Source organism: Rhinopithecus bieti, unplaced genomic scaffold (assembly GCF_001698545.2).
Source record: "Rhinopithecus bieti isolate Rb0 unplaced genomic scaffold, ASM169854v2 scaffold_24263, whole genome shotgun sequence".
Taxonomy (NCBI): domain Eukaryota; kingdom Metazoa; phylum Chordata; class Mammalia; order Primates; family Cercopithecidae; genus Rhinopithecus; species Rhinopithecus bieti.
This window is the reverse complement of record NW_016811410.1, coordinates 514,275-541,191: the sequence shown is the minus strand read 5'-3', so window position 1 is coordinate 541,191 and position 26,917 is coordinate 514,275. Positions and strand designations below refer to the sequence as shown.

Here is a 26,917-nt window from a genome sequence, read left to right as displayed (position 1 = left end):
CGTGTAATTTAATACAATCCAGTAACAATAATCAATCAATTACTACTGCCCATAACAACATGGTTGAACCTCAGAGACAGTGAGTGAGGAAAAATGCACACACACACACAAATACACACACACACAAACACACACACACACAAATACAAACACACACATACACAAATATACACACATACACACAAATACACACACAAATACACGTACACACAAATATACACATACACACAAATACACATACACACACAAATACACACACAAATACAAATACAAACACACACACAAATACACATACACAAATACACACATACACACACAAATACACATACACACAAATATGCACATACACACGCAAATACACACACACACAAATACACATATACATACACACACACAAATACACACACACAAATTCACATACGAATACACACACACAAATACACTCACACACAGGTGGACGGGGGGCTCCGTCTGCTCCCAGCTGCCCTGGTTACCCTGTGGGGTGAGCCTGGCAGGACACGGCCAGCCCAGCAAACAGAGACAAAGTGAGGAGGCCGTGTTGCTGCCAGAGCCACAGGGCAGCTCCCTGCAGAAGCCGGTCATGGTCCACCGCCATTTACTTCAACATTTACTTTTTTCTGTATTAAATATCTGATTTATTGAAAATTACATGTGTGTTTGCTGCAAAGTGTGATGAGGAGTTAACAGAAACTAGGGCATAAAAATAATTCATCATCAGATACAATCTGGGCAAAAACCAGATGGCTATGATGCGTCTAAGGAAAAATGTTAGCATGAAGATCTCCGACCGTTAAAGAAGACTGTGTTTACAGATTCTTTAAATGACTGACAGTAGGTATCAAAACCATTTTGGCATTTAGCTTCCTAGATACATTTACAGGAGTGACTAACAGTTTTATTTCAAAATGTGAGTATTTACATCACACCAGAAATGACATTATTAGCCATTATTTACATGTCTGGATTTTTAAAGAAACGTAGATGTTGACGTCAACACGTGCGAGTGGTTTGGCAGCTTTTCAGAATTGTTTTAGGGAAAATGAGAGCCAAGGCCCTGAAGACCCCTGCTCCACCCACCTCAGCCCAGTCCAGCTGAGCGCCAACTGCGGGAGACCGAGGGAGAAGGACAAGGCCGATCCTGACAGTGTCCAGGTGTAACAAGGGCCCAGCAACCCCTCCGAGCAAGGTCTCAGGAGAAGAATCTGGGTGTCCTACGCTGGGCCCCTCGTGGAGGAGGGAGGGTGGCCAGGGCCTGGGCAGGGAGGGAGGAACCAGGTTCTTCGCTCCAGCCAGGAGCCGCAGTTCAGGCAGTTGCCTCCAGCAGAGGGGAATGTCTGGTGGGAAAGGGCAGTGAGGTGGGGCAGAGGATGGGTAGAGGCCAGGGAAAAGTTGGAAGTAAGAGGACAAGAGTGCCACCAAGTCATGGGCCTGGACCACGGACCTGATCGTGCAGCCGGGAAGCCCCTCAGAATTCCGACACCACTGCAAGCGTCCTCAGGAGGAAGCCGTGCCAGCACATGCTGGGCACACAGGGCTGGCACCGAGAGGCAGGAGGGCTTGATGAGGAGGCCGTTCCTTGTGGCTCACGGAGGGCTCTTGGCTGTTTCTGTGTGGCACCCAAAAGCTGCTCACCAGCTCTAGAAGACATGGGGCATTGAATCCAGATCCTGGATGATCTCCATAACTGCGCCCTCATCCAACATAACTGAGGCGCCAGGACACAGGACCGACATCACACCCTCTGCTTGGGTCAAAGCTTTAGCACTGCAGGCGAGGGTGCGGGCACCTGGAATGACTCACAAAACGTCTGGAAGTTCCCACCACTCCCCGAAATAACAGAGATCAAAGCCCACAGATCTTTAAAGGAAAGCAGCAGGTGGGTAAAAGAAAGAGCCTGCGGCCCCTGCCCGAGGCTCCTCCCCACACGCCCACATGCCCCCCTCCTGAACAGAAGCAGCTCTGAGTGACCCAGGTGCGGGAAATGCCTGCTGAGGGGTTTTAGGCTGCAAGAACCGAAACTTCCGCCGCAGACTCCAGGAGCCCATGAATTCTGCATTTTACCAAATCGCATGCACTTCTTTCCAGGAGTGCTTGCCGTGTGGCTGCCCACCAAAGTATGGGGTTACTTTTGCCCCCTATTCAGTGTCTATGTCCTCACTCCTAAGCCTGCGAGGTGATGTGAGCACTCGGTGAAAAAGTCCTGTGTTTGTGGGGTCCCTGGTGCCTTCCCTTTGGGGTCACATCAGCCTGGCGTTCCCCCAGAGGCACAAGTCTGGGTGGCCAGAGGCGTCAGAGCCACATCCAGACCCGACAAAGGAGGCAGCCCCAGCCTTGCAGCAGAGGGCCTGGAAGCCCAGGGGCTCAGCTCCAATGTCCAGGTCTGAGCACCAGGGTGCAGCAGGACCAGGCTCCTGGAGCAGAGTCTGCCTGCCACATCGGCCTCCTTCCAAGACGGGGATGGGGGCACTGCAGGCCCTGTGGGGCCCACAGAGAGAGCTTGGGGACAGCTGGCTGAGGCCACACTCGGTGAGACTCCTCCTCTCCAGCTGCACCCCACCCCACCTTAGCTGCTGCCCAAGCTTCCAAACACCCAAGGATGGGGGAGGCTGCACCTGACTTGCTGACTCGGTGGACCAGGGTGGGCCCCAGGGTGGGTATTTTGAATAAGGTGGGGCTACCTGGCTGGACGCAGAGAGTCTGCCCAGCACCTGCCCCACTCCCAGCCTCAGGCTTCAGTGCCCACCTGGGTCCCGGGGAGCTGAGCCCCCCGCACTCCCTGCCAGGCCTGAGAGCCCGGGTGACCCGACCCGGAGACAGAGTGCTGGGAATTTACGTCCCTGAGCACACTGCACCCTCCGACTCTGCGGTCAAAAGCCCTGCCTCCTTCAAGCCAGGAGCATGTATTAAGTGCCTACTGTGTGCCTGGCCACCCACACGGTGGGGCCACGGGGTCGGGGGTAGCTGCCAGCCTGGCCCTGAAGCCGCCCCTCTACTGTGGGAGTACTGGGGGTGGCTGGGAAAGGTGAGATTCGCCTCCACCCTCCTTGCCCCGTGGCCGAGCTTGGGGTTATCCTGGCTCTTCTGACCACCCTGGCTCTGAAGAAAGCCCTGGGGGGGCCTTGGGGCAGGAAGAGGTCGACCAAGAGCCCCAGGACCGAGCGCCGCGCAGCCCCTGCGCCCCCGGGGCCCGCCCCGTATCCCTGCCCGCGTCCCCCGGAGACACTGCGGCAGCGGCGGGCAGGCGGGGGCGGGCGAGGGCCGGGCGCGTCTCCATGGAGCCGGGGTGCGCGTAGCCGAGCCCAGCCCAGCCCTGCCGGAGGCCCCGGGGCCGGTGCGCGGCGCGGCAGCAGGATGCAGGCCATGGACCCAGCCGCGGCGGATCTCTACGAGGAGGACGGCAAAGACCTGGACTTCTACGACTTCGAGCCGCTGCCCACCCTCCCCGAGGACGAGGTGAGCCCCCGGCCCCACTGGGGAGCCCCTTCCGCCGCCGAGGGGTCCGCGGAGAGCGCCCGGGAGGTGGACCCGGGAGGGGCTGTGAGCTCCCGCCTCCCCAGGAGCCCTCCTTGGCCGAGGGGGTCCCACCGCCGTTCTCAGCCCCCGCGTTAGGATTTTCACCTGGAGGGGACAACACCTGCGAATGCGCACGGGATGGCGGCGGGTGGGCAGCCCCTGCAGAAGTTGGCGCGCGCGGTGGCTCCTGGTGGAAACCCTGGTGGGACAGTGTGGGGGCAGCAAGGAGGACGGTAGGGGGTCTGCTTACTCCCTGCCGGGCCCCAGGAGGCCAGCGGGGCGCAGGGCAGCAGAGCCCAATCAGGCGCGGCACAGGAGGCCCCAGAGCTGAGGTTCAGGAGCCGGGGGTGGGGAGAGCGCAGGACGACCGCCGCCCCAGACTGAGAGCTGCTTCCCTCTCTCTGGGTCTCTGGGCCTTCACCCAAGACCCCCCTACCCCGCAAGGTGCAGAGGGGCTCTGCCTGCCATCTGCATACCCTGGCGCTTCTGCTCATGGACTGCCCACCCTACAGCACTGACTGCCCAGACCCCACCTTGGCTGGGTCTGACCCTGTAACTCAGCTCTGGCTTGGCTGGGATGGAGTGGACAAGCCAGGCCCGGCAGCGTGAGAGGTGGCCCCCCAGGGATGCAGCAGCTCCCAAAGGGACCCTCATCCTCCAGGGATTCGAGATCTGCCAAACCTCCAACAGGCAAGAGCCCAGACACTGGGCCCCTGTGTCTCCAGTGACAGCGTCGTCACCTGCAGCCATTAATGGGATGCTGCGGCGGCCTCTCTTTAAACAGCCGGCCAAGCAAGGCTGGAGCTGGGAATCCCGGGTGCAGCAGCCCCGGGCCTCACCCGCTCGCAGCCCCCACCTTCTGCCCCAGGGAAGTGAGCTCTGAAGGGATCAGGAGTTTCTGCTGTGGAAGCCCCTTCCTTCTGGGAAGGTTCAGCCCCAGGAGGCCCTCTGCTCAGCCACCTAGAAACTGCTGAGGCTGTGCGGGGGCTGGCGCTGCCCCCGCCCCCACCATGGCCTGGATTTGGTGCAGTTGAAGGCTGTAGAGAGGAGCAGCCAGGGGAGTCAGTAAAGCTTCGAAGATCACCATGGCTCTGACCGAGAAGGAAGCGCAGCCCGCAGCCTTTAGAAACGCCCCAGGATGCATCCCAGGGTATCTGTTAGGAGGCCGCCCTGAGGACGCAGCTCTTCCCACAGCCCCTTCGCGGATCAGGGGCCTGAGCCTTGAGGGCCTCCCAACTCCACACGGACACAGCAGCCGGTGCCCCGTACACAGAACATGCCGCACCAGGCATGAGCCCACTTGAAGCCACAGGCTGTCTTTCTGCATGCTCCCCACCCCCACGCACACACCAGTGTCCTCCGGTCGGCTGGACAGCTCCCGCCTGGCACAGTGCTGGGGTGGGGGCTCCATCCTGTGATGGCCACAGAGGCCTCCAGGTGACGCCGCTGGGTTAGCAGCGTGCAGTGGGAACGTTCAGGCGGGCCCATCGCAGACACTCCTGGAAAGCATCAGGGGTGGTCCCTGGCCCAACCCTGTGCCCAGCACTGAGCCCAACACGTCCCGTGTCTCAGAACTCCCCTGGCGTTCAGACTCTGCTTCCTGCACATGTTCGGCTTGGAAGGTTCTGAAATCTCCATCAGGGCACGTGGCTGCACCTGACTTGCATTGGAAAACCATCCTGGGTGAAGTGAGAGCACGGTGAGGCTGCATCATCATCCCAGAGTGCCAGGAAGGCCAAGGGCGCAGGGCAGCTGCTGGGAAAGCACGGTGGCGCCAGGCCCGGGACACATGCAGGCTGCGTAAGATGTAGGAGCTCACTCATTCTACAGCTAGTTGTAACAGCTGTCTCCACGGTGGGGCCAAGAAATAGGCCCTCATGGACACCCACCAGAGCCCCTGGAATGTCCCTCCCTTGACATGGTCCCAGAGAAAATCCAAATGGCTGCTGAACATGTGAAAAGATGTTTGCTCATTGCAATCAGGGAAATGCAAAATACACCCCCACGAATGCCTTCCCAAGACCGCCAGGCTGGCAAGAACTGAAGAGCGGACAGCGGCGTGTGCTGGCAAGGACGTCGCAGCAGCTCTCCCTCGCGCCAGTGGGAGGACAAATGGAGCAGCCTCTTTGGAAAACAGCCCAGCATTCGCTGGCAAAGTAGAAGGCACCAGTGCCCTGTGTCCCAGCAACTTCACTATGGTGTGGGCCCGGAGACACATGGCCGTGCATGTGTGAGAACACTCTCAGCTGGAACCCACCAGAGCATCAGCAAGTAGGCCAACAGGTCCTGGAGGATGTGGCCAGGTTGGATCTCTGGCCATTTGCAGGCAGCACCGCTGGGTCAGCACAGGCAAAGAACCACCAGCACACAATAGACAGGAGATGTTCTGTGGGGGTGATGCAAGGAGGGCTTCCTGGATGAGGTGTCCTTCCTGGGATTCCCATGAGATTTCAGCTACTGTGGATGGCAGTATGGGATCTGAGGCAGAACAGCATGATCCAGACAGAACACTGGCTGCAGAAGAGGCATACAGGCCAGGCGGCCAGGGTCGATGGATGGGCAGTGCTGGCTTCCCCACAGGGATGCAGATGAGACGAAGAGTGTGCACCGGTTTGGGTGCCAGAGCAGGACATGTCCCAGGTCCCTGAGAGGCAGGCAGCACTGTCAACCCTCCTGGAGTTCAGCAAGTGCCTTCCAGAACCTCCTGTGTGCCGGTGTCAGCTGCACTCAGAATCTGAGGGTGGACAGGATGCAGTTGCTGCCTGGAGGGGCACACAGCTGGGGGCTCCCAGTAAAGAAGAGCATGTTCCCTCTACAGGGTCCATATGACATCTGTGCCAGGACGAGCTCAGAGCAGAAGGCACCTTGGGAGCCGAGGTGGTTTTGTGGTGGGGGCCTGTCAGTGTGGAGAGGGCTGTCAGGAGAAGGTGGTTTTGTGGTGGGGAGGCGGGGGGGGCCTGGCTGTGTGGAGAGAACTGTCAGGAGAAGATGGTTTTGTGGTGGGGGCCTGGCAGTGTGGAGAGGGCTGTCAGGAGAAGGTGGTTTTGTGGTAGGGGCCTGGCAGTGTGGAGAGGGCTGTCAGGAGAAGGTGGGTTTGTGGTGGGGGCCTGTCAGTGTGGAGAGGGCTGTCAGGAGAAGGTGGTTTTGTGGTGGGGGCCTGGCAGTGTGGAGAGGGCTGTCAGGAGAAGGTGGGTTTGTGGTGGGGGCCTGGCAGTGTGGAGAGGGCTGTCAGGAGAAGGTGGGTTTGTGGTGGGGGCCTGGCAGTGTGGAGAGGGCTGTCAGGAGAAGGTGGGTTTGTGGTGGGGGCCTGGCAGTGTGGAGAGGGCTGTCAGGAGAAGGTGGGTTTGTGGTGGGGGCCTGGCAGTGTGGAGAGGGCTGTCAGGAGAAGGTGGGTTTGTGGTGGGGGCCTGGCAGTGTGGAGAGGGCTGTCAGGAGAAGGTGGGTTTGTGGTGGGGGCCTGGCAGTGTGGAGAGGGCTGTCAGGAGAAGGTGGGTTTGTGGTGGGGGCCTGGCAGTGTGGAGAGGGCTGTCAGGAGAAGGTGGGTTTGTGGTGGGGGCCTGGCAGTGTGGAGAGGGCTGTCAGGAGAAGGTGGGTTTGTGGTGGGGGCCTGGCAGTGTGGAGAGGGCTGTCAGGAGAAGGTGGGTTTGTGGTGGGGGCCTGGCAGTGTGGAGAGGGCTGTCAGGAGAAGGTGGGTTTGTGGTGGGGGCCTGGCAGTGTGGAGAGGGCTGTCAGGAGAAGGTGGGTTTGTGGTGGGGGCCTGGCAGTGTGGAGAGGGCTGTCAGGAGAAGGTGGGTTTGTGGTGGGGGCCTGGCAGTGTGGAGAGGGCTGTCAGGAGAAGGTGGGTTTGTGGTGGGGGCCTGGCAGTGTGGAGAGGGCTGTCAGGAGAAGGTGGGTTTGTGGTAGGGGCCTGGCAGTGTGGAGAGGGCTGTCAGGAGAGGGTGGGTTTGTGGTGGGGGCCTGGCAGTGGGGAGAGGGCTGTCAGGAGAAGGTGGGTTTGTGGTAGGGGCCTGGCAGTGTGGAGAGGGCTGTCAGGAGAAGGTGGGTTTGTGGTGGGGGCCTGGCACCGTGGAGAGGGCTGTCAGGAAGCCTCTGGGGACTGGCAGCCAGTGCTCCCAGCAGTGACTGGAGTTTGGTATTAGTCCTGTTAGAATCCCACGGCTGAAAGAATCGGTTGGTCATAAGACAGTGCATTCGAAATGTGCCAAATGATCCCGGCGTCCCTGTGTAACCCTGGCTCAAAGTCGGCCTGGCAGTGTGGTGGGGGTGTTGGAGCTTTCTGAATGCACAGAAGCCCCTAGACTTTCATGAGATAAGGGTCCTCGGTGGGAAGTGTGCCCTGCCCTCTGAGACCCAGGGACTGGCTGATGTGCGGCTTTCCTGGAGAGCAGCCCAGTCCCGGGGGTCCATGTCCACCTGCCTTCCCAAATCCCTCCTCCCACCTGGGATGGGGGTGCAGTTCGTGGCCACACAATTGCAAAGTGGGGACCAGTCTTTCCTGACCTGCAAGGAACAGGTCTTAGGTGGTCCGCGCGCTCAGACCTACCCCATGGCTCACCCGGGCACACCTTGCTAGGGATGGCGAGGGGCAGGGTGGGTGGTCGGTGGGCTGGGCTGGGTCATGAAGAACCTTCTGGGCCTGCTCAAGAGGCTGGGTCTGTGCCAGCAGACAGAGTCACTGAAGGCTGGCCAGCCACAACAAGGTCAGACTGTATTAGCAGGGGCAGGAGAGGCTGAAGTGTGGAAAGTCACGAGGCCCCAGCCTGCCGTGGGGCCCTCATGGGTGCTGGGCAGGCAGGTGCACAGGAGGGGGCGCTGGGCAGACAGACAGGCGTCTGCCAGCCGAGGCCGGCGTTGCTATTCACAGCACGTCACCTCCTTCCCAAGTGTCTGCCACAGCCCATTAAACTCCCGTCCAGGCCACCTCGGCAGCCCCGCAGCCCAGCTGGGCATATTTTACTTGAGCACGAAGCCTTCTGGCCCAGCTGTGGACTTGAACCCACCTGGTAGCAAGGCTTAGAGCCCCAGGGTCTCCAAGGGCCCCTTCTGGAGGTGACTGTAGGACGCCCAAATGGCTCCTGACCTCGGAGGTGGTCGTGGGGGTGTCTGCTGGGATGTGGGTGGGGCCCCTGCGGACTTGGGGTCCCGAGGCTAGTGAGTGCTGCCTGTGTCTCTCCCAGTCTCTCCCGTCCTGTTCCGGCCTCTTAGGCCTGTCTGACACCCTTCCTCGCTCATCCAGCCACTGTGGATTCAGGCAAGCGGAGTAATTCCTCTCACCTGTGCTGAAACAGGGTGGAGGCTGCAGGTCCCAGAGGGCAGGTGACCTGGGGCCCAGAGTTCAGGCCTGGGAGCCCTCAGCACATGACAAGACCCCCTGGGTGGCCGGGGGACCCCACTGGCTCAGGACCCTGAGTGTGGAGAAAACTGTCAGGAGAAGGTGGTTTTGTGGTGGGGGCCTGGCAGTGTGGAGAGGGCTGTCAGGAGAAGGTGGTTTTGTAGTGGAGCCCTGGCAGTATGAACAGAAGCCCACCCTCTAGACAGCATGCACCAGAGGGGCTGAGACAATCCTGAGGGGAGGCTTCAGCCACAGACCCCATGGAATTCACCCCTAAAATCATCGGAGAATCTCCGATGGAATTCAGACACGCCCGCCTCTCCTAGGTGCCGGGGGCCCCAGGTGTCCGGCTTCCCTGAGGGGAGGAGGGGGCTGCCCACCGGCAGGTGTCTCCCCTCTGGGTCTGAGCAGGAGGGCGTGCTGTGCGCGAGGGGTGGCCCTGCTGGCATGGCTGACCTGGCTCCCTTCCCAGGTCCACAGGTCTCCACACCGCTGTGTGAGCTGGCAGCAGGCCCCTGACCCGTGAGCAACAGCCAGAAGGCCCCCCAGGGCCCCGCAGGGGAACAGGGACCGGCTCAGACACGTGTCATGCTGGCTCCCTTCCTCCTAAGCAGCACAACCTATGGGGTTCTCAGACTTATTTACCGCTTAGTGTGCGTCTGTGCCCATGTTTGCAGGCATGTGTGTGTGGGCATGTAGCGCCGTGTGCATGTGTGTGCCAGTGCACAGGAGTGTGTGCACATGTGTGTGCCTGTGTGTACAGGTGCATGGGTGTGTGCACGTGTGTGCATGTGTTTGTGTGTACACAGTGCCCAGGCGCCTCTTTAACCAGCCCCACAGGTGTCGCTGGGAGCTTCAGACTCTGGAATCCTGAGGAGTCCTGGGTGGTACAAAGAGGACGGCAGGCTTGAGCCCAAATCAGAGACACCTTTGATCAATCAGCGAACATAGGAATGGGGCAGGGAGATTCCTGCGATAGAAAGAGCTGGAAGGGCCTGGGAAATGATGAAATGATATCATCAAGTCCCTCCCTGGACCCCAAGAAGGAGATGGATGGGGGATGTGCCAAGACCCCACGGACAGACGCAGACCCAGCCCCATGGCCACGCCCCACTGGGCGCCTGTGCCCTGATTCCGTCACTTGTTGGCCTCCTGCTTTGGTTTGAGCCCTTCATCCCTTTCCTGTGCCTGGAGGGCCTCTTGCCGTGCCAGCCACTGGGGCATGGTGGGGGGACCGGAGGTGGGAGGTGCCTCTCAGGACCTCAGCCCAGTGGCACCGGTAGAGCCAGAGCCGCCCTGTGCACTGGGAGAGAGGGGAAGTCAGGGATGGGGGAGCAGGGGCCTCTGCTTCCTCCTCACCTGCCCTGTCCTCCGAGGCCCCGTGTCCGGAGCCTTTCTTGACCTCACCCATGTGCATCCAGGCTGCAGCCCCCAGCCACCCCCTCCTACCTGCACATGGGGTGCCCTGGCCAGGAGCAGCACACCCAAGAGGGCCTTCAGCTCCACGTCTGGGGTACGTGCGAGTGTGGATCGTGCAGCCTTGGGTGTTCTTGTGAGGGTGTGTGCACCAAGTGTGGGAATGGGTGTGTGCGTGTGTGCAGGTATACGTATGTGTCTGTGCCTGCATGTGGTCAGTGTTAGGCATGTGTGCAGCGGCATATAGTATGTATGTGAGTGTGAGGTCTGTGTGTGCATGAGGCTGTCTGTTCTCATTGCATGAGTGTGTGTGAGAAGCGATGGGACCGTGAGTGCGTGTGAGAAGTGGTGGGACCGTGAGTGTGTGTGAGAAGTGGTGGGACCATGAGTGTGTGTGAGACGCGGTGGGACTGAGTGTGTGTGAGAAGCGGTGGGACTGAGTGTTTGAGAAGCAGTGGGACTGTGAGTGTGGGAAGCGATGAGAGTGAGTGTGTGTGAGCAGTGGTGGGACTGAAGTGGTGAGACTGAGTGTGCACACACCTTGCACCAGCGTCTGAGTGTCGATGTATGAGCATGCCCTGTGTTGTCATGTGTCTGTGTGGGATGCATGTATGGGGATGCGTGTCTGTGTGAGGGTGAGCACGCGTGTGCTAGGTGGGGATGTTTGTGCGTGTGCATGTTCATGGGGGTGTGGGTGTTGGTGGCAGCCATCGTGGTCACAGCTGAGCCCTCACGGAGTCCAGCAGCCCACTCAGATTTGGAGGTGGGTCCACATGGGGGTGGCCGGGCCATGTGGAGGGAACCACCGTGACTGTGTGCTCGGTGTGAACTGCCTGGAACAAATGTTGGCAGCGCGTGTGGTTGTGCGTTGTGTGCGTGTGTCAGCGTCACGCCCCGTTAGCTCTGCACAAGTCCACAGTTGGGGATCTCGACTCGGTTGCCTCACTCATCTGTTGGCAGCCTCCACGGGCCAGTCGAGCCGTGAGCCTGTGGGGTCAGGGGTGCCCCAGGGAGCAGGTGACCCAGCAGCTCTGGCCCAGCCTCTGGGAGGAACGCCCCATGCCCAGGCTCCAGGAGCAGACACCTGTTCCAGGCAGCACACTGATGGTGCCACCAAATGTTCCATGACTCTGACGTCCAGGGAACAGCAGGACGACTCTTGAAACAAAATGAAACATGGCCTAAAGCCCTTTCCCTGACCCACGCGTTGAAACGCTGCCACGAGCCATCCGTTTCCCCATGGAATCGTCTCCACGGGGGTGCCGGGGCCCGGCTGAGGGTCCTGCTGGGCTCACGGCCAGGGCCTGTCTTGACAGGAGAATGTGTCTCTGGCTGACATCCTCTCCCTGCGGGACCGTGGCCTCAGCGAGCAGGAAGCCTGGGCCGTGTGCCTCGAGTGCAGCCTGTCCATGCAGAGTGTGGCCCACGCCGCCATCTTCCAGAGCCTGTGCATCACGCCTGACACCCTGGCCTTCAACACTAGTGGGAACGTGTGTTTCATGGAGCAGCTCAGCGGTGAGGCAGCCTCGGGCACGGGGCGGAGGTGCCTTTCGGGGTGGATGTGAGCACAGGCTCTGCCGGGGCAGACGCTGGGAGCCTGGACCCGGGTTTGCTGTGGAGACCTTCTCTTCCTCGGGAGGGACTCAGGCTGGAGAGTGGCTGAGGGTCCGTGGGGTGGCTGCTGTGCCAGGGCAGTCAAACCCACCCTCAGACGCCAGAGGGACACTCAACCCACCCCGACCCCGCTCCGCTCGGGACTTCCCCTAAGGGCGGGCCGTGCGCCTCTTCTGTCTCCCCTGGGCCAGTCCCGCTGGCCCTGCTGTGAGTGGACGCTGGCCCGGGAGGGTGGGACACCCCTGCCTCGGTGGGCCACCTGCTCCCACTGCGTGGGCCCTGCCTGGGAGCTGGATTTCCCTGGCGAATGTCTTCAGCTTCCTTCTTGGGAAAGTGGTAGAGCCCTTCCCTCTTCCACTTTGGAACCCATTTCCCACCAAACCATTAAGGAGTTAATTTCCCTTTTTCGCAGCCTAAAATGGTCTGGGGACGCCAGGTCTGCGGGGAGGGGACCTTCCCGGCTGGCAGGTTCAGGTTCACAGGTGTGATTAGAAATCTTCTCTCCTTCTCTCTCCTCCCTAAGACGACCCTGAGGGTGCCTTCGTTCCCCCGGAGTTCGACGTGACCGGGAACACCTTTGAGGTAAGTGCCGGTGGGGGTAACGCGCCACGCCCCCCCTTTACCTCTAAGGTGGCCTCTGCCATTAACTCAGAAACGCACCTGCCTTGGGGCAGCCTCTGCAACTGGCCTCTGGCCAGGAGCGGAGCCCGGTTCACTGGGCTGTAGGAACAGCCTCTGGGGCACACCCAGCTTCGTCCCCTGCAGTGTTCTCTGCAGGTCCGCACAGACTGTGGGAGCAGCGGCTTCAGCCACGTCTGTCGTCATAACCATTTTATAGCATATTTTCTGGAATGCGAACTTACTACACTTAACATGTTAAAAGTGACCAAAATGACCAGTGATGGTCGGCGGGGAATCACAGCTCCTCTGAGGGAGTTAGCAGCGGGGTCACTCACAGCCTCTGCAGAGACACAAGGCCTCCAGGCACAGCTCCGGGCATGGGTGTGGGCGTGGACCACCCTGGGGGCCTCATCGCCCGAGTCATAGAGGCTGCTGCTCCCAGAGCAGACCCCCATGTAGCCCCTCAGGAACCCTTTGTGTGGGACGAGTTGGGCGACAGCAGCCCAGCACCTCGGGGTCAGCACCTGCGTGGCCAGCTGGAAAGGGGCAGAGTCACCCTGCGGCCCTCAGGTTTGGTCTGTCCATCAGGCTGGGCTCTGTCCCCGGGCAGGGAGTGGCCCATTGGTGGTTCCTACTGTCACAAAGCCCATGGCAGAGAAAGTAACGCAATCCTTAACAAATAAACAAGTAACTAGGAACTCAAAGATCTTCCCAATAAAAGCCCATCGGCTGTGTCATGACCTTAAAATTTGACCTTGAAAGTAGAGTCTGGGGGCCAGGCATGGGGGCTCACTCCTGTAATCCCAGCACTCTGGGAGGCCAAGGCGGGTGGATCACTTGAGCCCAGGAGTTCGAGACCAGCCTGGCCAACATGGCAAACCCCGTCTCTACTAAAAACACAAAAATTAGCTGGACGCAGTAGTGCACGCCTGTGGTCCGAGCTACTCGGGAGTCTGAGGCAGGAGGATCTCTTGAACCCAGGAGATCGAGGCTGCAGTGAGCCGAGATGGGACCACTGTGCTCCAGCCTGGCCGACAGAGCAAGACCTTGTCTCAAAAACAAGGAAAGAAGAGTTTTGGGATGGCTCCCTGCATCCCTCTTACTTTCACTTTGAAACAAGTGAGCCTGGAGCCCTTTGCCCTGGGAGGCGGGCAGGGTGCCCCAGGGGGCCTCTGCTGCGGGAGTCCTATGTTTTAGTGCACCCCAGTGTCCAGAACCCAAGCCCCTGTGGCACGTGGCCTGGTGGCTGTGGTGTGGCGTGTGGCCTGGTGGCTGTGGTGTGGCACATGGCCTGGTAGCTGTGATATGGTGTGTGGCCTCGTGGCTGTGATGTGGTGTGTGACCTGGTGGCTGTGATTCCTGGTGCACATGAGGGTGTTTTAGTTTTGTGCTTGCATTCCTAGTCACGTCGTAATCCAGCTCAGACCTGGACGTGACCTCAGCCCAGCCTGTGCCCGGTCCCCTCACTCCATGGTTCCCCTGTGGGACTCTCATTCCTTCGTTTTTATCCCACGTTGCTCATTCCTCCAAGTCCTATTGTTTCATTGGCGCCATTTTTAACTTTCTGAAAAGAATTCAGGCCATGTGTGGTCTTCCAGGTCTTCCTTTTATGTATTCTTGTTAAACTTCATCTGCAGAGCACTGTGTGGCCATAATGTGGCACCTGCTGTGTGTTATCCCGTTGGGTGAAGGCCACGTTTAAACCCCCACTTGTGGGGGCACCAAGGGGTGCGGGTGTTTCCTGGTGTGTACACCGAGAACAGATCTGGGCGAGGTTTCTCTAGGGTGTATGCCCAGGAGGAAGTGTGGCTCGTGGGGCAGGTGGACGTACATCTGTTCCTGGAACTCCTCCAACCACACACCGGAGAGCACAGTGTTAGGATCGCTAGCTCCCACAGGACGTGGACGTGGTAGGGACCTGGGATCTGGGGTCTGGCCTGGGGGACGCAGGTGTGGCAGGGGCCTGGGGTCTTGTGCGTGGGAGGGCACCACGCTGCATCTCTTTCCTGCGTCATAGGGGATGTGGGTGAGGAGTGCTTCTCCGGTGAAGGTTTATAACCCTAAAAAGTATTGACTGCCCCTAAGAGCGTTTGCTTATGTGAGTTCTGTCTGTTCATATTAATGATGTTATAAATTAAAACCAAGACATTTTAAGTTATCTATTAATTCATTTAAAAACCACAATGCCCATTGTATGTTAACATACATAACACTTTTATGAAGAATATTTTCCCTCCAAAATTAATGAGAAGAGTGGCATTAGGTTGCATATTTGTAAATCTTTCACGTCTGGGTTGTGGAAAACGCCTGGATATTCACGGCAGCTTCTGCATTCAGTCGGCTGCGATATCATGTCACGTGGCCCCAGCCCCAACCCCAAGCCCAACCCCAGCCCTAACCCTAACTCCACTGTCTACTCAGGAGGGAGGGAGAGTGACCGAGGCGAATGCCGTCTCAGCATCGTTACAGAAAGAGTTTAACCTCTTGAGCCATACTTAGAGAAAAGCTGGCTGACGGTGTCCTCTGCTGAAAAGTGGTTGCTCAATTTTAATATCATCAAATATTTTAATGGTTCTTCTGTTAGGGTCTAACCTTCACAAGAAACCTTTCCTGCTTCAAGGTTGAGCCGAAAGCCACTGCTATTTTCTACCAAGAGCTTTAAGTTTTGTTTCACATTTCATCCACCTGAAGTTAGTTTAATGTTGCAAAGTTTTGCTGTAGGGGTCTAAGATATCGTTTATTAGATTTTCCTCAGGAATGTGATGTTTTCTGATTGTATTCTAAAATTCATTGTTCTCTTTTTGTTTTGGTTTGGTTTTGAGGCAGGGTCTTGCTCTGTCACCCAGGCTGGAGTGCATTGGAGCAATCACGGCTCACTGCAGCCTCCACCTCCTGGGCTCAAGTGATCCTCCCACCTCAGCCTCCCAAGTAGGTGGGGCTACAAGTATGTACCACCATGTCCAGCTAATTTTTCAAAATTTTTGTAGAGACAGGGTCTCGCACTGTTGCCCAGGCTGGTATCGAACTCCTCGGCTCAAGTGATTTTCTTACCTTGGCCTCCCAAAGTGCTGGGATTACAGGCATGAGCCACTGTGTCTGGCCACAATTCACTTTAATATCTTTATTTTACATCCAGCCATCTTGCTAAAGTTTTTTTTAATATTTCTAATAACTTATAGATTCTTTTAGTTTTCCTGTTTAACTGATTAATCACTGACAAACAAGTGTCTTTCCTTCTATCCCATGGTCCTGCTCCACGTTTTCCTTCCTTCTCTTACTCAGTGCTGCAAGGAATAGCAATGAGTCTTGGAGCAGAAGCAGAGTGAGGCTGAGCACTGTCCCATCTCAGGGAGAAACTGACCACTCTCCCCATCCCCATTCTAAAAGAGTGCTTTTCACCTTCCTCATCCAGAACGGTGCCTGCCTCCACCACGAGTCCCCCTCGATGCTGAGTTTTATCGTGAATGTGTGTGTCAATTTCACGAGATGTTTCTTCTGCATCCTTTGACATGATCCTTTAATTTTTTCTTCATTAAGATTCTCATAGTCACATCTTTATTTTCTTATATTAAATCATTCTTTCTTACATAGAAAAATCTAAATTGGGCAAGTGTCTTGTCTTTTTTATACACTGTTTAATTTGATTTACTAGTGCTTGCTTCAGATTTTTGTGCATATTTGAGTGGACTGGCGATTTTCCATTCTGTTCATGTTTTCACTGGTGTTGGCCTCAGGATTGTTCTAATCCTGTATAGGCAGCACCCCTTCCCTTTCTTTGTGCTGTTTATATAAGAATGGGATGATCTGTTCCTTGAAAGGCTGGTAGAACTCACTTATAGGGCCATCTGTTTTCTTTAAGAAAGATTTGTAACTACTGCTCAGTTTTTAATAGCTACAGGACTGGCTGGGCACAGTGGCTCACCCCTAGAATCCCAGCACAGGGAGATTTGGGGAGGCTGAGTCGGGAGGATGACTTGATGACCAGAGTTAGAGACCAGCCTAGGCAACAAAGTGAGACCCTGTCCCTACACAAAATTTTAAAAATTAGCCGGGCGTGGTGGCATGTACCTGTAGCCCCAGCCACTCAGGAGGCTGAGGCAGAAGGACTGCGTGAGCCCAGGAGTTGCAGGTTGCAGTGAGCCAAGATTACACCACTGCACTCCACCCTGAGCAGCCGCGTGAGACCCCACCTCTTAAAGAAGTACTTACAGGACTGATCTCTGGTGTCTCTTACTGAGTCAGCTGTGGGTCTCCTTCTTATGTTTGTAAAATCTCTGGCCTTCAGCTGCAGGTGCTCTCCTCTTCAGCCGCTACGTTAGCCGCAGGTTGCCCTGATTTTCTGACTGGACAGTTAATTTGTGCTTCCTCTTCTCAGTCTCACTAGGGGTTGTTTAGTACATTCATTTTTCCGAAGAGCCTCCTCTGTGTCCCGTCTGCTCTCCTGGCATGTCTGTATTTTCTTTTCCATTGATGCTTGTTTTTCATTCTCTCTTTCCTTTCCTCATTCTGAGTTTAGGATCCATCCCTTTTCTGACTTGAGCGGGACATTTAGGTCATTGGCTTTCAGCTTTTCTTCCTTTCCAGTATCAGCAAGAGCACTTAGGGCCATGAATGTTCCTCAACATGTAAGTTTTGCTGCATCCTACGAGTTTTACTATATAATGTTTGCATTATCGTTTACTTCTAATTTTTTTATTTCCACTGGGATTTCTTCTTTACCCCTGAGTTATTTAACAATGTGAACAGATTGGTTTTTTCTTACTTTTTATTGAGATACACATGCAGAAAAATGTATATATCACAAACATACAACTTGATGGATTTTCACACTGAACATCTGTGTAAGCAGCACCCAGATGGATGGCAGCAGCCCCTGCCTGGCCCCCGGGTCACTGTCCAGACAGCACAGAGCAGAGGTTGCAATTTTCCTGTTTTTGTGCCTCTTGTGGGTGGGCAGGCTCATGCAGCACTTCTTTGGTGGCTGGTCCTCCACCCAGCATCACGGGCGTGGGATTTATTCTATGTGGCCATGGAAAGCATTTATTTCCAACAGTCGTCTCTAAACTTCCAAACACACTAGGGCTTTTATGTGTCATTTTCATTCTCTTCTTAACTTCTCCAGCCTTCACCCCATGCGGCTCCCCTCTCCACCCTGCTGCCCTGAGCATCCGTGGGCTCAGTGGCCCGGCCTGGAAGACTCAGACCCCTCCCCCATTGCTGGCCTGTTTGCTTGACATTCATCCACAACATGCAGGCTTAGCAAGTGTCTGGGCTCACGGAGAGCAGGGTGAGTGGGGTCCTGCCTCTTGCTGGTTCTGGTCTACACAGGTAACAGACTTGATGTGAGACCCACAGGCTGGGGATCCAATAGTGCTGGGACGTGAGGATGGGGCTCCAAGGCTCTTGTTTGCATCAGAGGCCTCCAGAGGCCACTGTGAGAAGGTGGAGTTTAAACTGGGACCTGAGGTTGAGTAGGGTTCACTAAATGAAGATGGGATGCTTCCAACACAGAAGAGCGGGCAGAGTGAGGTTGCTGATTCCACCAGGTGTGTAGCAGGCAGTGTCAACCAACAACTAGCCAGAAGGTTATTTGCTGAGTTATTTTCTAAATAAATAGATTGATGGTTGGAGCATAGACGATTGATGATGGATGAATGGAGGGATGGATGAGTGGATGGACAGGTGGATGGATAGGTGGATAGGTGGGTGGATGGGCGGGTGGATGGGTAAATGGACAGGTGATGGTGGATATGTGGATGGATGGGTGGTGGATAGGTGGATAGGCAGATAGATGGTTAATATGTGGATGGATGGGTGGCTGGATGGATGGGTGGATGAACAAGTAGATGGTAGATATGTGGATGGATGAATGGGTAGATGGGTGGATGGTGGATATGTGGATGGATGGGTGGATGAACAGATGGATAGATGGTTGGATGGAAGGGTGGATGGATAGATGGATGGTTAATTTGTGAATGGATAGGTGGATGTGTGGATGGGTGGGTAGATGGGATTATGAACAGGTAGGTGGTGGATTTGTGGATGGATGAGTGGGTGGATGGGTGGATGGTGGATATGTGGATGGATGGGTGGGTGGATGGTGGATATGTGGATGGATGGGTGGGTGGAAAGATTGGTGGACAGGTGGATATGTGGATGGATGGCTAAATGGCTGGGTAGGTGGATGGGTGGATGGACAGATGGATGGTGGATATGTGGATGAATGGGTTGGTGGATGGACAGGTGGGTGGACAGGTAGGTAGGTGGGTGGATGGATGGATGGGTGGATGGGTAGATACATGGATTGATAGGTGGATGAACATGAACAGGAGGATGGATGGGTAGATTTGTGGATGGATGATGGGTGGGTGGATTGATGGAGGATGGATGGGTAGGTGGATGTGTGGAGGATAGGTTGTCAGATGGGTGGAGATGTAGTTAGATGGGTGGCTGGATAGATAAGCAGATGGATGGATGGGGGATGGGGAATGGGCGCACATATGAATGGATAAGTGGATAGATGGGTGGACGGATGGATTCCAGGTGCCTGGATGGAAACAAAGGGGAATGGAGGGAAGGAATGAATACCCTGGCTTTCCATGAGCTACGGAGCTAAGTTGTATTCTCAAGGCTGAGAGAATCACTGTTGAGAGCATGATCTCAGGAGTGGTTATTGCTGGTCTCCTGCCCTCTGTGTGTGCAGTGCCTGGTAGGCATACGTGCAGTGGGCCCTGGCTCTCTGGATGCTCAGCCAGGTTTGCAAACCTCTGGTCCACACTTTTGCCTCCACAGCTTTGCCCAGCTTGCTCCTTTGTCCTGGAGTGTCCTCTCTTGTCTTCTCATAGCTTCACTCACATCTCCTTCATGGAATCCTCCCTGACCCGTAGCCCACAGAGGCTGGCCCTGCTCCTGTTCCTTGAAACTTGATGTAGTGTTGCTAAATGTTCTCTGGGTCTTCAGGTATTAGATCCCCTGGAGATCTGGGCTGTGCTTGGTGCTGCTCAGCACCCCTGTGTCCAGGCTGAGGGAGATACCGTCTGGGATTATTCTGCTCAAGCCATTGGCCACAGCCAAGAATGCTGCTGCCCACTCTGAAGGAACACTGTCCACAATCAAGCTGAGCACAGCTCAGAAATGTGCAGACGTGCCTTAGCTGGCCTGGCCAGGCCATGGCAGGGCCAGAATTCAGATGCAGCCTCTCCCATCTGAGTCTACATTCCCTGCTGCCCTGCGTGGCAGCAGACCCAGCCCACAGTAGATCACCCAGCTGTGTGCCAACCTCTGCTCACCCTCTTCTGCTGGGGACCCATGCAGCTGCTGCCTGGCAGAGAATGTATCCACGTCCATGTCCAATTGTGTGTCTGTGTCTCTGTGCACATGTATACAGTATAGTGTGTGTCATGTGCATGTGTATGTAGTACAGTGTGTGTGTGCAAGGTGTGTGCATATGCATGCAATATGATATAGTGTGTTTGCACATGTATGTGGTGTGGTATATGTCTGTGTGCATCTATGTAGTATAGTGTGTGCATGCATGTAGTGTGGTATGTCGTGCTCATGTGCACATGTATGGCATGCTATGTCTGTGAGTGGGTTGTGCACACATGTATGCAGTATGCTGTGTGGTTTCATTCGCATGTGTGTATGATGGTGTGCATGTATGTACTGTGGTATGCATCTTGTACATGTATGCTGTGTGTGCATGCATGTAGTATGGTATGTATCATGGGCACATGTGTGTAACGTGTGGGCATGCACATAGTGTGGTGTGTGTCATGAGCATGTGTGGTGCATGATGTGTACATGCATGTGGTATGGTGTGTATCATGGGCACATGTGTGTAATATTGTGTGTCCGTGCATGTAGTATGTTGTGTGTTGTGGCCATGAGTGTTGCATGGTGCACATACATGTGTGTTGTATGGTGTGCATAGCATGCCTGTGTGTGAACTACAGTGTGTGCGTATTTGTGGTGTAGTGTATGCATGCATGCATGTAGTGTGTTATGTGTCACGGGCACGTGTGTAGTATGGAGTGTATATAGCCTGCATGTGTGTGCAGTGTGATGTGTGTGCATGCATGCAGTGTGTTACATGTCACATGTACCCATGTAGCATGGTGTGTGTGTAGCATGCATGTGTGTGCAATGTGTGTGCATGTATGTGGTGTGTGTGCATGCATGTGGTATGTGTCACAGGCACACGTGTAGCATGGTGTATGTGTAGTGTGCATGTGTGTGCAATGTGGTGTGTGTGCATGCATGTAGTGTGTTACATGGCACATGCACAGGTGTGCATCACAGTGTATGTGGGTAGCATGCATGTGTATGCAGTGTGGTGTGTGTGCATGTGTGTACAGTGTGTGTAGCATGTGTGTGCAGTGTGGTGTGTGCATGTATGTGGTGTGTGTGTGCATGCATGTAGTCTGTTATGTGTCATGGGCACAAGAGTGTATCATGGTGTGTGTGTGTAGCATGCCTGTGTGTGCAGTGTGGTGTGTGCATGTATGTGGTGTGTGCATGCATGCGTGTAGTGTGTTACATGTCACGGGCACACGTGTGTAGCATGGTGCGTGTCTGCAGCACTGGATTGATTCTCAGTCTTTGGGTGAGAACAAGGCTTTCGGTGGGTGGTACTTTTATTTTTTAATGTTCGCGATGAAACATTTAAACATACAGAAAAGAGAGAATAAGAACAGCACATGCAAAGCTACATTAGCGAAACTACAGCAAGTTTCAAGGAATAGACTTTCCACCCCGCCTCAGAAATGACCCACAACTGACTGGATTCAGATTTACCTCTAAAAGATCAGGCCCCTCTTAACATGTAACCACAAAGCCTCGGCCACATTTGGAAACGTTCACAGCCACTCCCAGCCTGGGTGGGTGTGGACTGAGGGTTCGGGTCCCCCCTCTGCTGCCCGAATCTTGCTCTTCCAGCCATTTCCCTGCGGGATCTGAGTGAGATCCACACACCTGGCTGCCTCCATGCCTCCTGAGTTTCTTATGATCCCACACCCCGGCTCTCTTCCTTATGGTTTTGTTGAAGAAAACTTGGTGGTTTGTCTCTGAGGCCAAGTCTAGGATAGTCAGGGGTGCTGTTGGACTCAGGTTCCTACCAGGGCCCATCGGGGCGTGTGGCCTCTGCTCCCCGACAGCCGTAAGTGGCCGCCACGAATCCTTGGAGCCGCCACGGTAATCCTTGCCTCAGTTTGTGAGCAGGGCTCCCAGTGTCAGGAGATTCACCCTCATTGACACCAGGCAGCCGCAGCAGACAGTCCCTGCGGACAGGGAGGTGGGAGGCTCGACTCCTTTTCTTCATCCACCCGTTTTCAAAGCAGCGAGTGCATCCAGCATCCTCTAGCGCTAACCAGTGAGCTTGGTTTCATGGTTTTATGAATTTAAGATTCACACGTCTCTGATGGGATTTGGTCCATTCTGCTGATGCTAACTGAAGCTCAGAAGGCGCCCGGTCCTTGGCACCCAGCTCTGCTGGGCTCTGAGCCACTTCCTGGTGTGGCAGGATGCTCCAGCCCCTTCTGTGGGTTCCTGTCCCAAATCTACGCAGCCCTTTGTCTGCAGAGCCCTGCCAGCGAGGCCCTGTCTGGGCCCAGGCAGCCCTGGGAGCCCCAGGTGCGTGTTCATCGTGCCCTCCTGAGACCCGGGCTGCGACGGACCCACCGTGCTGAGTGCTGCAGCCAGCAGTTCTTTGAACCGGTCACCTCAAGTCCACCAGAAATGCTTCCCAGGGCCACGAAGAGCCTCCCAGGCTGACCCAGACCCTGATCCAAGGATCTCCGGCAGAGCGGAGGAGGGGCTTCCTGAAGTGAGACTCAGGAGAGTGGAACCCACTTCCTACCCGCTAGAGAGGGGCCTTTTCAATTTTGAGAAAACGTTAACCAGTGCCGAACTGAAACCCATTTGGCTTGAGTGCATTTGCTCAGGAGTCGCATCTCCAGGGGGGTTTGCTCAGGAGTCGCATCTCCAGGGGTTTTGCGTCTACTTCCCGCGGGTGGCCAGGCCCTGTCCCCACATGAGGCGAGAGCCACCGGGATGCCCAACGTGAGTGCAGGCGCCGTGGGAGCTACAGGCTCAGACCACACTGAGGCCTGGAGCAGGAAGCTGCAACGTCCACCTCCTCGACCCGGCTCCCCGTCGCCCTGTGGCCCAAGGTGTGATCATTTCATGCCTGATCAGCCTCCCTCTGGCCTGTTCCCCTCCACTGACAGCCAAGCCCAGCCAGGCAGGGCCACTTGGTGCTCCCAGGACAGCCTCCAGGTTCTCTGGCCCACAGGCCTGGAGAGCAGGCCCCACCCTCCCTTCCTCTGCCAGACACCTGCCCGAGGCCCAGCCTTATCCTGCTGCCCTGGGGCCTCTGATGTCCTTGTTTCCTGAAAGGGGCCTTCCCTGACAACATGACCCCAGGGAACTGACTCAAACAGCTGCTCTTAGCCGGCAGCTCCAATACCGCGGTTTCTCTGATTCCAGCACAGTCTTCCCACGGAAACCTGGCGGCTTAGTCAAATACGGCAGTTTCTGATTGCAGCACAGTTTCCCACAGGAATCTGTTTCTCCGTGTGTCGCCATCTCCTGACCCTGCAGGTTGCACACAGGTGTGTTTCCCTCCTTCAGGGCGCACCGTCCTTCAGGCCAGAAGCTTCCAGAAGGCAGAAATGCTGAGCTCCCTGCAGCGATGCAAGGCGGGCCCCGTATGGCTCTGCACCTTGAGGGCCGACTGCGTCCTCTGGGCTCCGAGGGGCCACTCTCCCGCAGCCATGCAGAGACCCGGAGATCTGAGGCTACAAGGACAGCGTCGGGGCAGGAGGAGTCCTTCCTCATGGTGCCAGCCGGAGGGTGCTCTCCAAGTTCACACCCCAGAGAGTGAGGCTGCAAACGGATTAGGTCTGGATATTTTAAAATTATAAAATATTAGCAGAAACAAAGGAAAGCTGTCCCTGTCACATTGGGGTAGAGAACATCCTCCTACAAAGCTGCTGAACACAAACAGGTCGGATTCCACATGTTAGAGCGTAGAGCTCTGGGATGTGAGAAGATGCATAAACAACGTCAGAAGCCGGCAACAGACGCAGCAAGCATGTGTGGCGACCAGGCTGAGGCGAGCCCTGATGTGCACAGGCACCCGGCAGCCCCACCTCAGCGGAGAAAGCACAGTCCTTGCATAGGGATTTAGAGGAAAAAATTAAAACTACGAGTCGATACGAACAGATGCTTGGTCTCATTCATAATTACAAAATGCAAATTAACTCGACAAGTGAGTTTCCCCTAACAGATTGGCAAAGCTGCAGAGACTGGTGCCTGGGCTGCGGCTGGTGAGTAAACCGGTCGGTCATTTATCAGGAGGGTTTGTCACAGCTGTCAGAATTGTAAGTAGATGTGACCTGGGACCCAGCATCCCCTTCCTGGAATTGAGGGTTCGCACACCTGACGTGGCTGCACCGACATCACACAGGGCCTCCACCGATGCCACACGGGGCCCCACTGACGCCACACGGGGCCCCACCAACGCCACACGGGGCCTCCACTGACGCCACACAGGGCCTCCACTGACGTCACACACAGCCCCCACTGAAGNGATGATGGGTGGGTGGATTGATGGAGGATGGATGGGTAGGTGGATGTGTGGAGGATAGGTTGTCAGATGGGTGGAGATGTAGTTAGATGGGTGGCTGGATAGATAAGCAGATGGATGGATGGGGATGGGGAATGGGCGCACATATGAATGGATAAGTGGATAGATGGGTGGACGGATGGATTCCAGGTGCCTGGATGGAAACAAAGGGGAATGGAGGGAAGGAATGAATACCCTGGCTTTCCATGAGCTACGGAGCTAAGTTGTATTCTCAAGGCTGAGAGAATCACTGTTGAGAGCATGATCTCAGGAGTGGTTATTGCTGGTCTCCTGCCCTCTGTGTGTGCAGTGCCTGGTAGGCATACGTGCAGTGGGCCCTGGCTCTCTGGATGCTCAGCCAGGTTTGCAAACCTCTGGTCCACACTTTTGCCTCCACAGCTTTGCCCAGCTTGCTCCTTTGTCCTGGAGTGTCCTCTCTTGTCTTCTCATAGCTTCACTCACATCTCCTTCATGGAATCCTCCCTGACCCGTAGCCCACAGAGGCTGGCCCTGCTCCTGTTCCTTGAAACTTGATGTAGTGTTGCTAAATGTTCTCTGGGTCTTCAGGTATTAGATCCCCTGGAGATCTGGGCTGTGCTTGGTGCTGCTCAGCACCCCTGTGTCCAGGCTGAGGGAGATACCGTCTGGGATTATTCTGCTCAAGCCATTGGCCACAGCCAAGAATGCTGCTGCCCACTCTGAAGGAACACTGTCCACAATCAAGCTGAGCACAGCTCAGAAATGTGCAGACGTGCCTTAGCTGGCCTGGCCAGGCCATGGCAGGGCCAGAATTCAGATGCAGCCTCTCCCATCTGAGTCTACATTCCCTGCTGCCCTGCGTGGCAGCAGACCCAGCCCACAGTAGATCACCCAGCTGTGTGCCAACCTCTGCTCACCCTCTTCTGCTGGGGACCCATGCAGCTGCTGCCTGGCAGAGAATGTATCCACGTCCATGTCCAATTGTGTGTCTGTGTCTCTGTGCACATGTATACAGTATAGTGTGTGTCATGTGCATGTGTATGTAGTACAGTGTGTGTGTGCAAGGTGTGTGCATATGCATGCAATATGATATAGTGTGTTTGCACATGTATGTGGTGTGGTATATGTCTGTGTGCATCTATGTAGTATAGTGTGTGCATGCATGTAGTGTGGTATGTCGTGCTCATGTGCACATGTATGGCATGCTATGTCTGTGAGTGGGTTGTGCACACATGTATGCAGTATGCTGTGTGGTTTCATTCGCATGTGTGTATGATGGTGTGCATGTATGTACTGTGGTATGCATCTTGTACATGTATGCTGTGTGTGCATGCATGTAGTATGGTATGTATCATGGGCACATGTGTGTAACGTGTGGGCATGCACATAGTGTGGTGTGTGTCATGAGCATGTGTGGTGCATGATGTGTACATGCATGTGGTATGGTGTGTATCATGGGCACATGTGTGTAATATTGTGTGTCCGTGCATGTAGTATGTTGTGTGTTGTGGCCATGAGTGTTGCATGGTGCACATACATGTGTGTTGTATGGTGTGCATAGCATGCCTGTGTGTGAACTACAGTGTGTGCGTATTTGTGGTGTAGTGTATGCATGCATGCATGTAGTGTGTTATGTGTCACGGGCACGTGTGTAGTATGGAGTGTATATAGCCTGCATGTGTGTGCAGTGTGATGTGTGTGCATGCATGCAGTGTGTTACATGTCACATGTACCCATGTAGCATGGTGTGTGTGTAGCATGCATGTGTGTGCAATGTGTGTGCATGTATGTGGTGTGTGTGCATGCATGTGGTATGTGTCACAGGCACACGTGTAGCATGGTGTATGTGTAGTGTGCATGTGTGTGCAATGTGGTGTGTGTGCATGCATGTAGTGTGTTACATGGCACATGCACAGGTGTGCATCACAGTGTATGTGGGTAGCATGCATGTGTATGCAGTGTGGTGTGTGTGCATGTGTGTACAGTGTGTGTAGCATGTGTGTGCAGTGTGGTGTGTGCATGTATGTGGTGTGTGTGTGCATGCATGTAGTCTGTTATGTGTCATGGGCACAAGAGTGTATCATGGTGTGTGTGTGTAGCATGCCTGTGTGTGCAGTGTGGTGTGTGCATGTATGTGGTGTGTGCATGCATGCGTGTAGTGTGTTACATGTCACGGGCACACGTGTGTAGCATGGTGCGTGTCTGCAGCACTGGATTGATTCTCAGTCTTTGGGTGAGAACAAGGCTTTCGGTGGGTGGTACTTTTTATTTTTTAATGTTCGCGATGAAACATTTAAACATACAGAAAAGAGAGAATAAGAACAGCACATGCAAAGCTACATTAGCGAAACTACAGCAAGTTTCAAGGAATAGACTTTCCACCCCGCCTCAGAAATGACCCACAACTGACTGGATTCAGATTTACCTCTAAAAGATCAGGCCCCTCTTAACATGTAACCACAAAGCCTCGGCCACATTTGGAAACGTTCACAGCCACTCCCAGCCTGGGTGGGTGTGGACTGAGGGTTCGGGTCCCCCCTCTGCTGCCCGAATCTTGCTCTTCCAGCCATTTCCCTGCGGGATCTGAGTGAGATCCACACACCTGGCTGCCTCCATGCCTCCTGAGTTTCTTATGATCCCACACCCCCGGCTCTCTTCCTTATGGTTTTTGTTGAAGAAAACTTGGTGGTTTGTCTCTGAGGCCAAGTCTAGGATAGTCAGGGGTGCTGTTGGACTCAGGTTCCTACCAGGGCCCATCGGGGGCGTGTGGCCTCTGCTCCCCGACAGCCGTAAGT

General features: G+C 55.4%; 1 protein-coding gene across 1 annotated transcript in view; it reads left to right on the top strand.

The window, feature by feature from the left end:
- Positions 1-3,184: 3,184 nt before the first annotated feature.
- Positions 3,185-26,917, top strand: part of KNDC1 (kinase non-catalytic C-lobe domain containing 1) — a 67,168-nt gene continuing 43,435 nt past the window's right edge. Inside the window, 3 exon segments of the mRNA XM_017893863.1 lie at positions 3,185-3,474; positions 11,599-11,797; positions 12,420-12,478. Of these exon segments, the coding sequence (XP_017749352.1) occupies positions 3,373-3,474; positions 11,599-11,797; positions 12,420-12,478 (360 nt within the window). The 5' untranslated portion in view covers positions 3,185-3,372.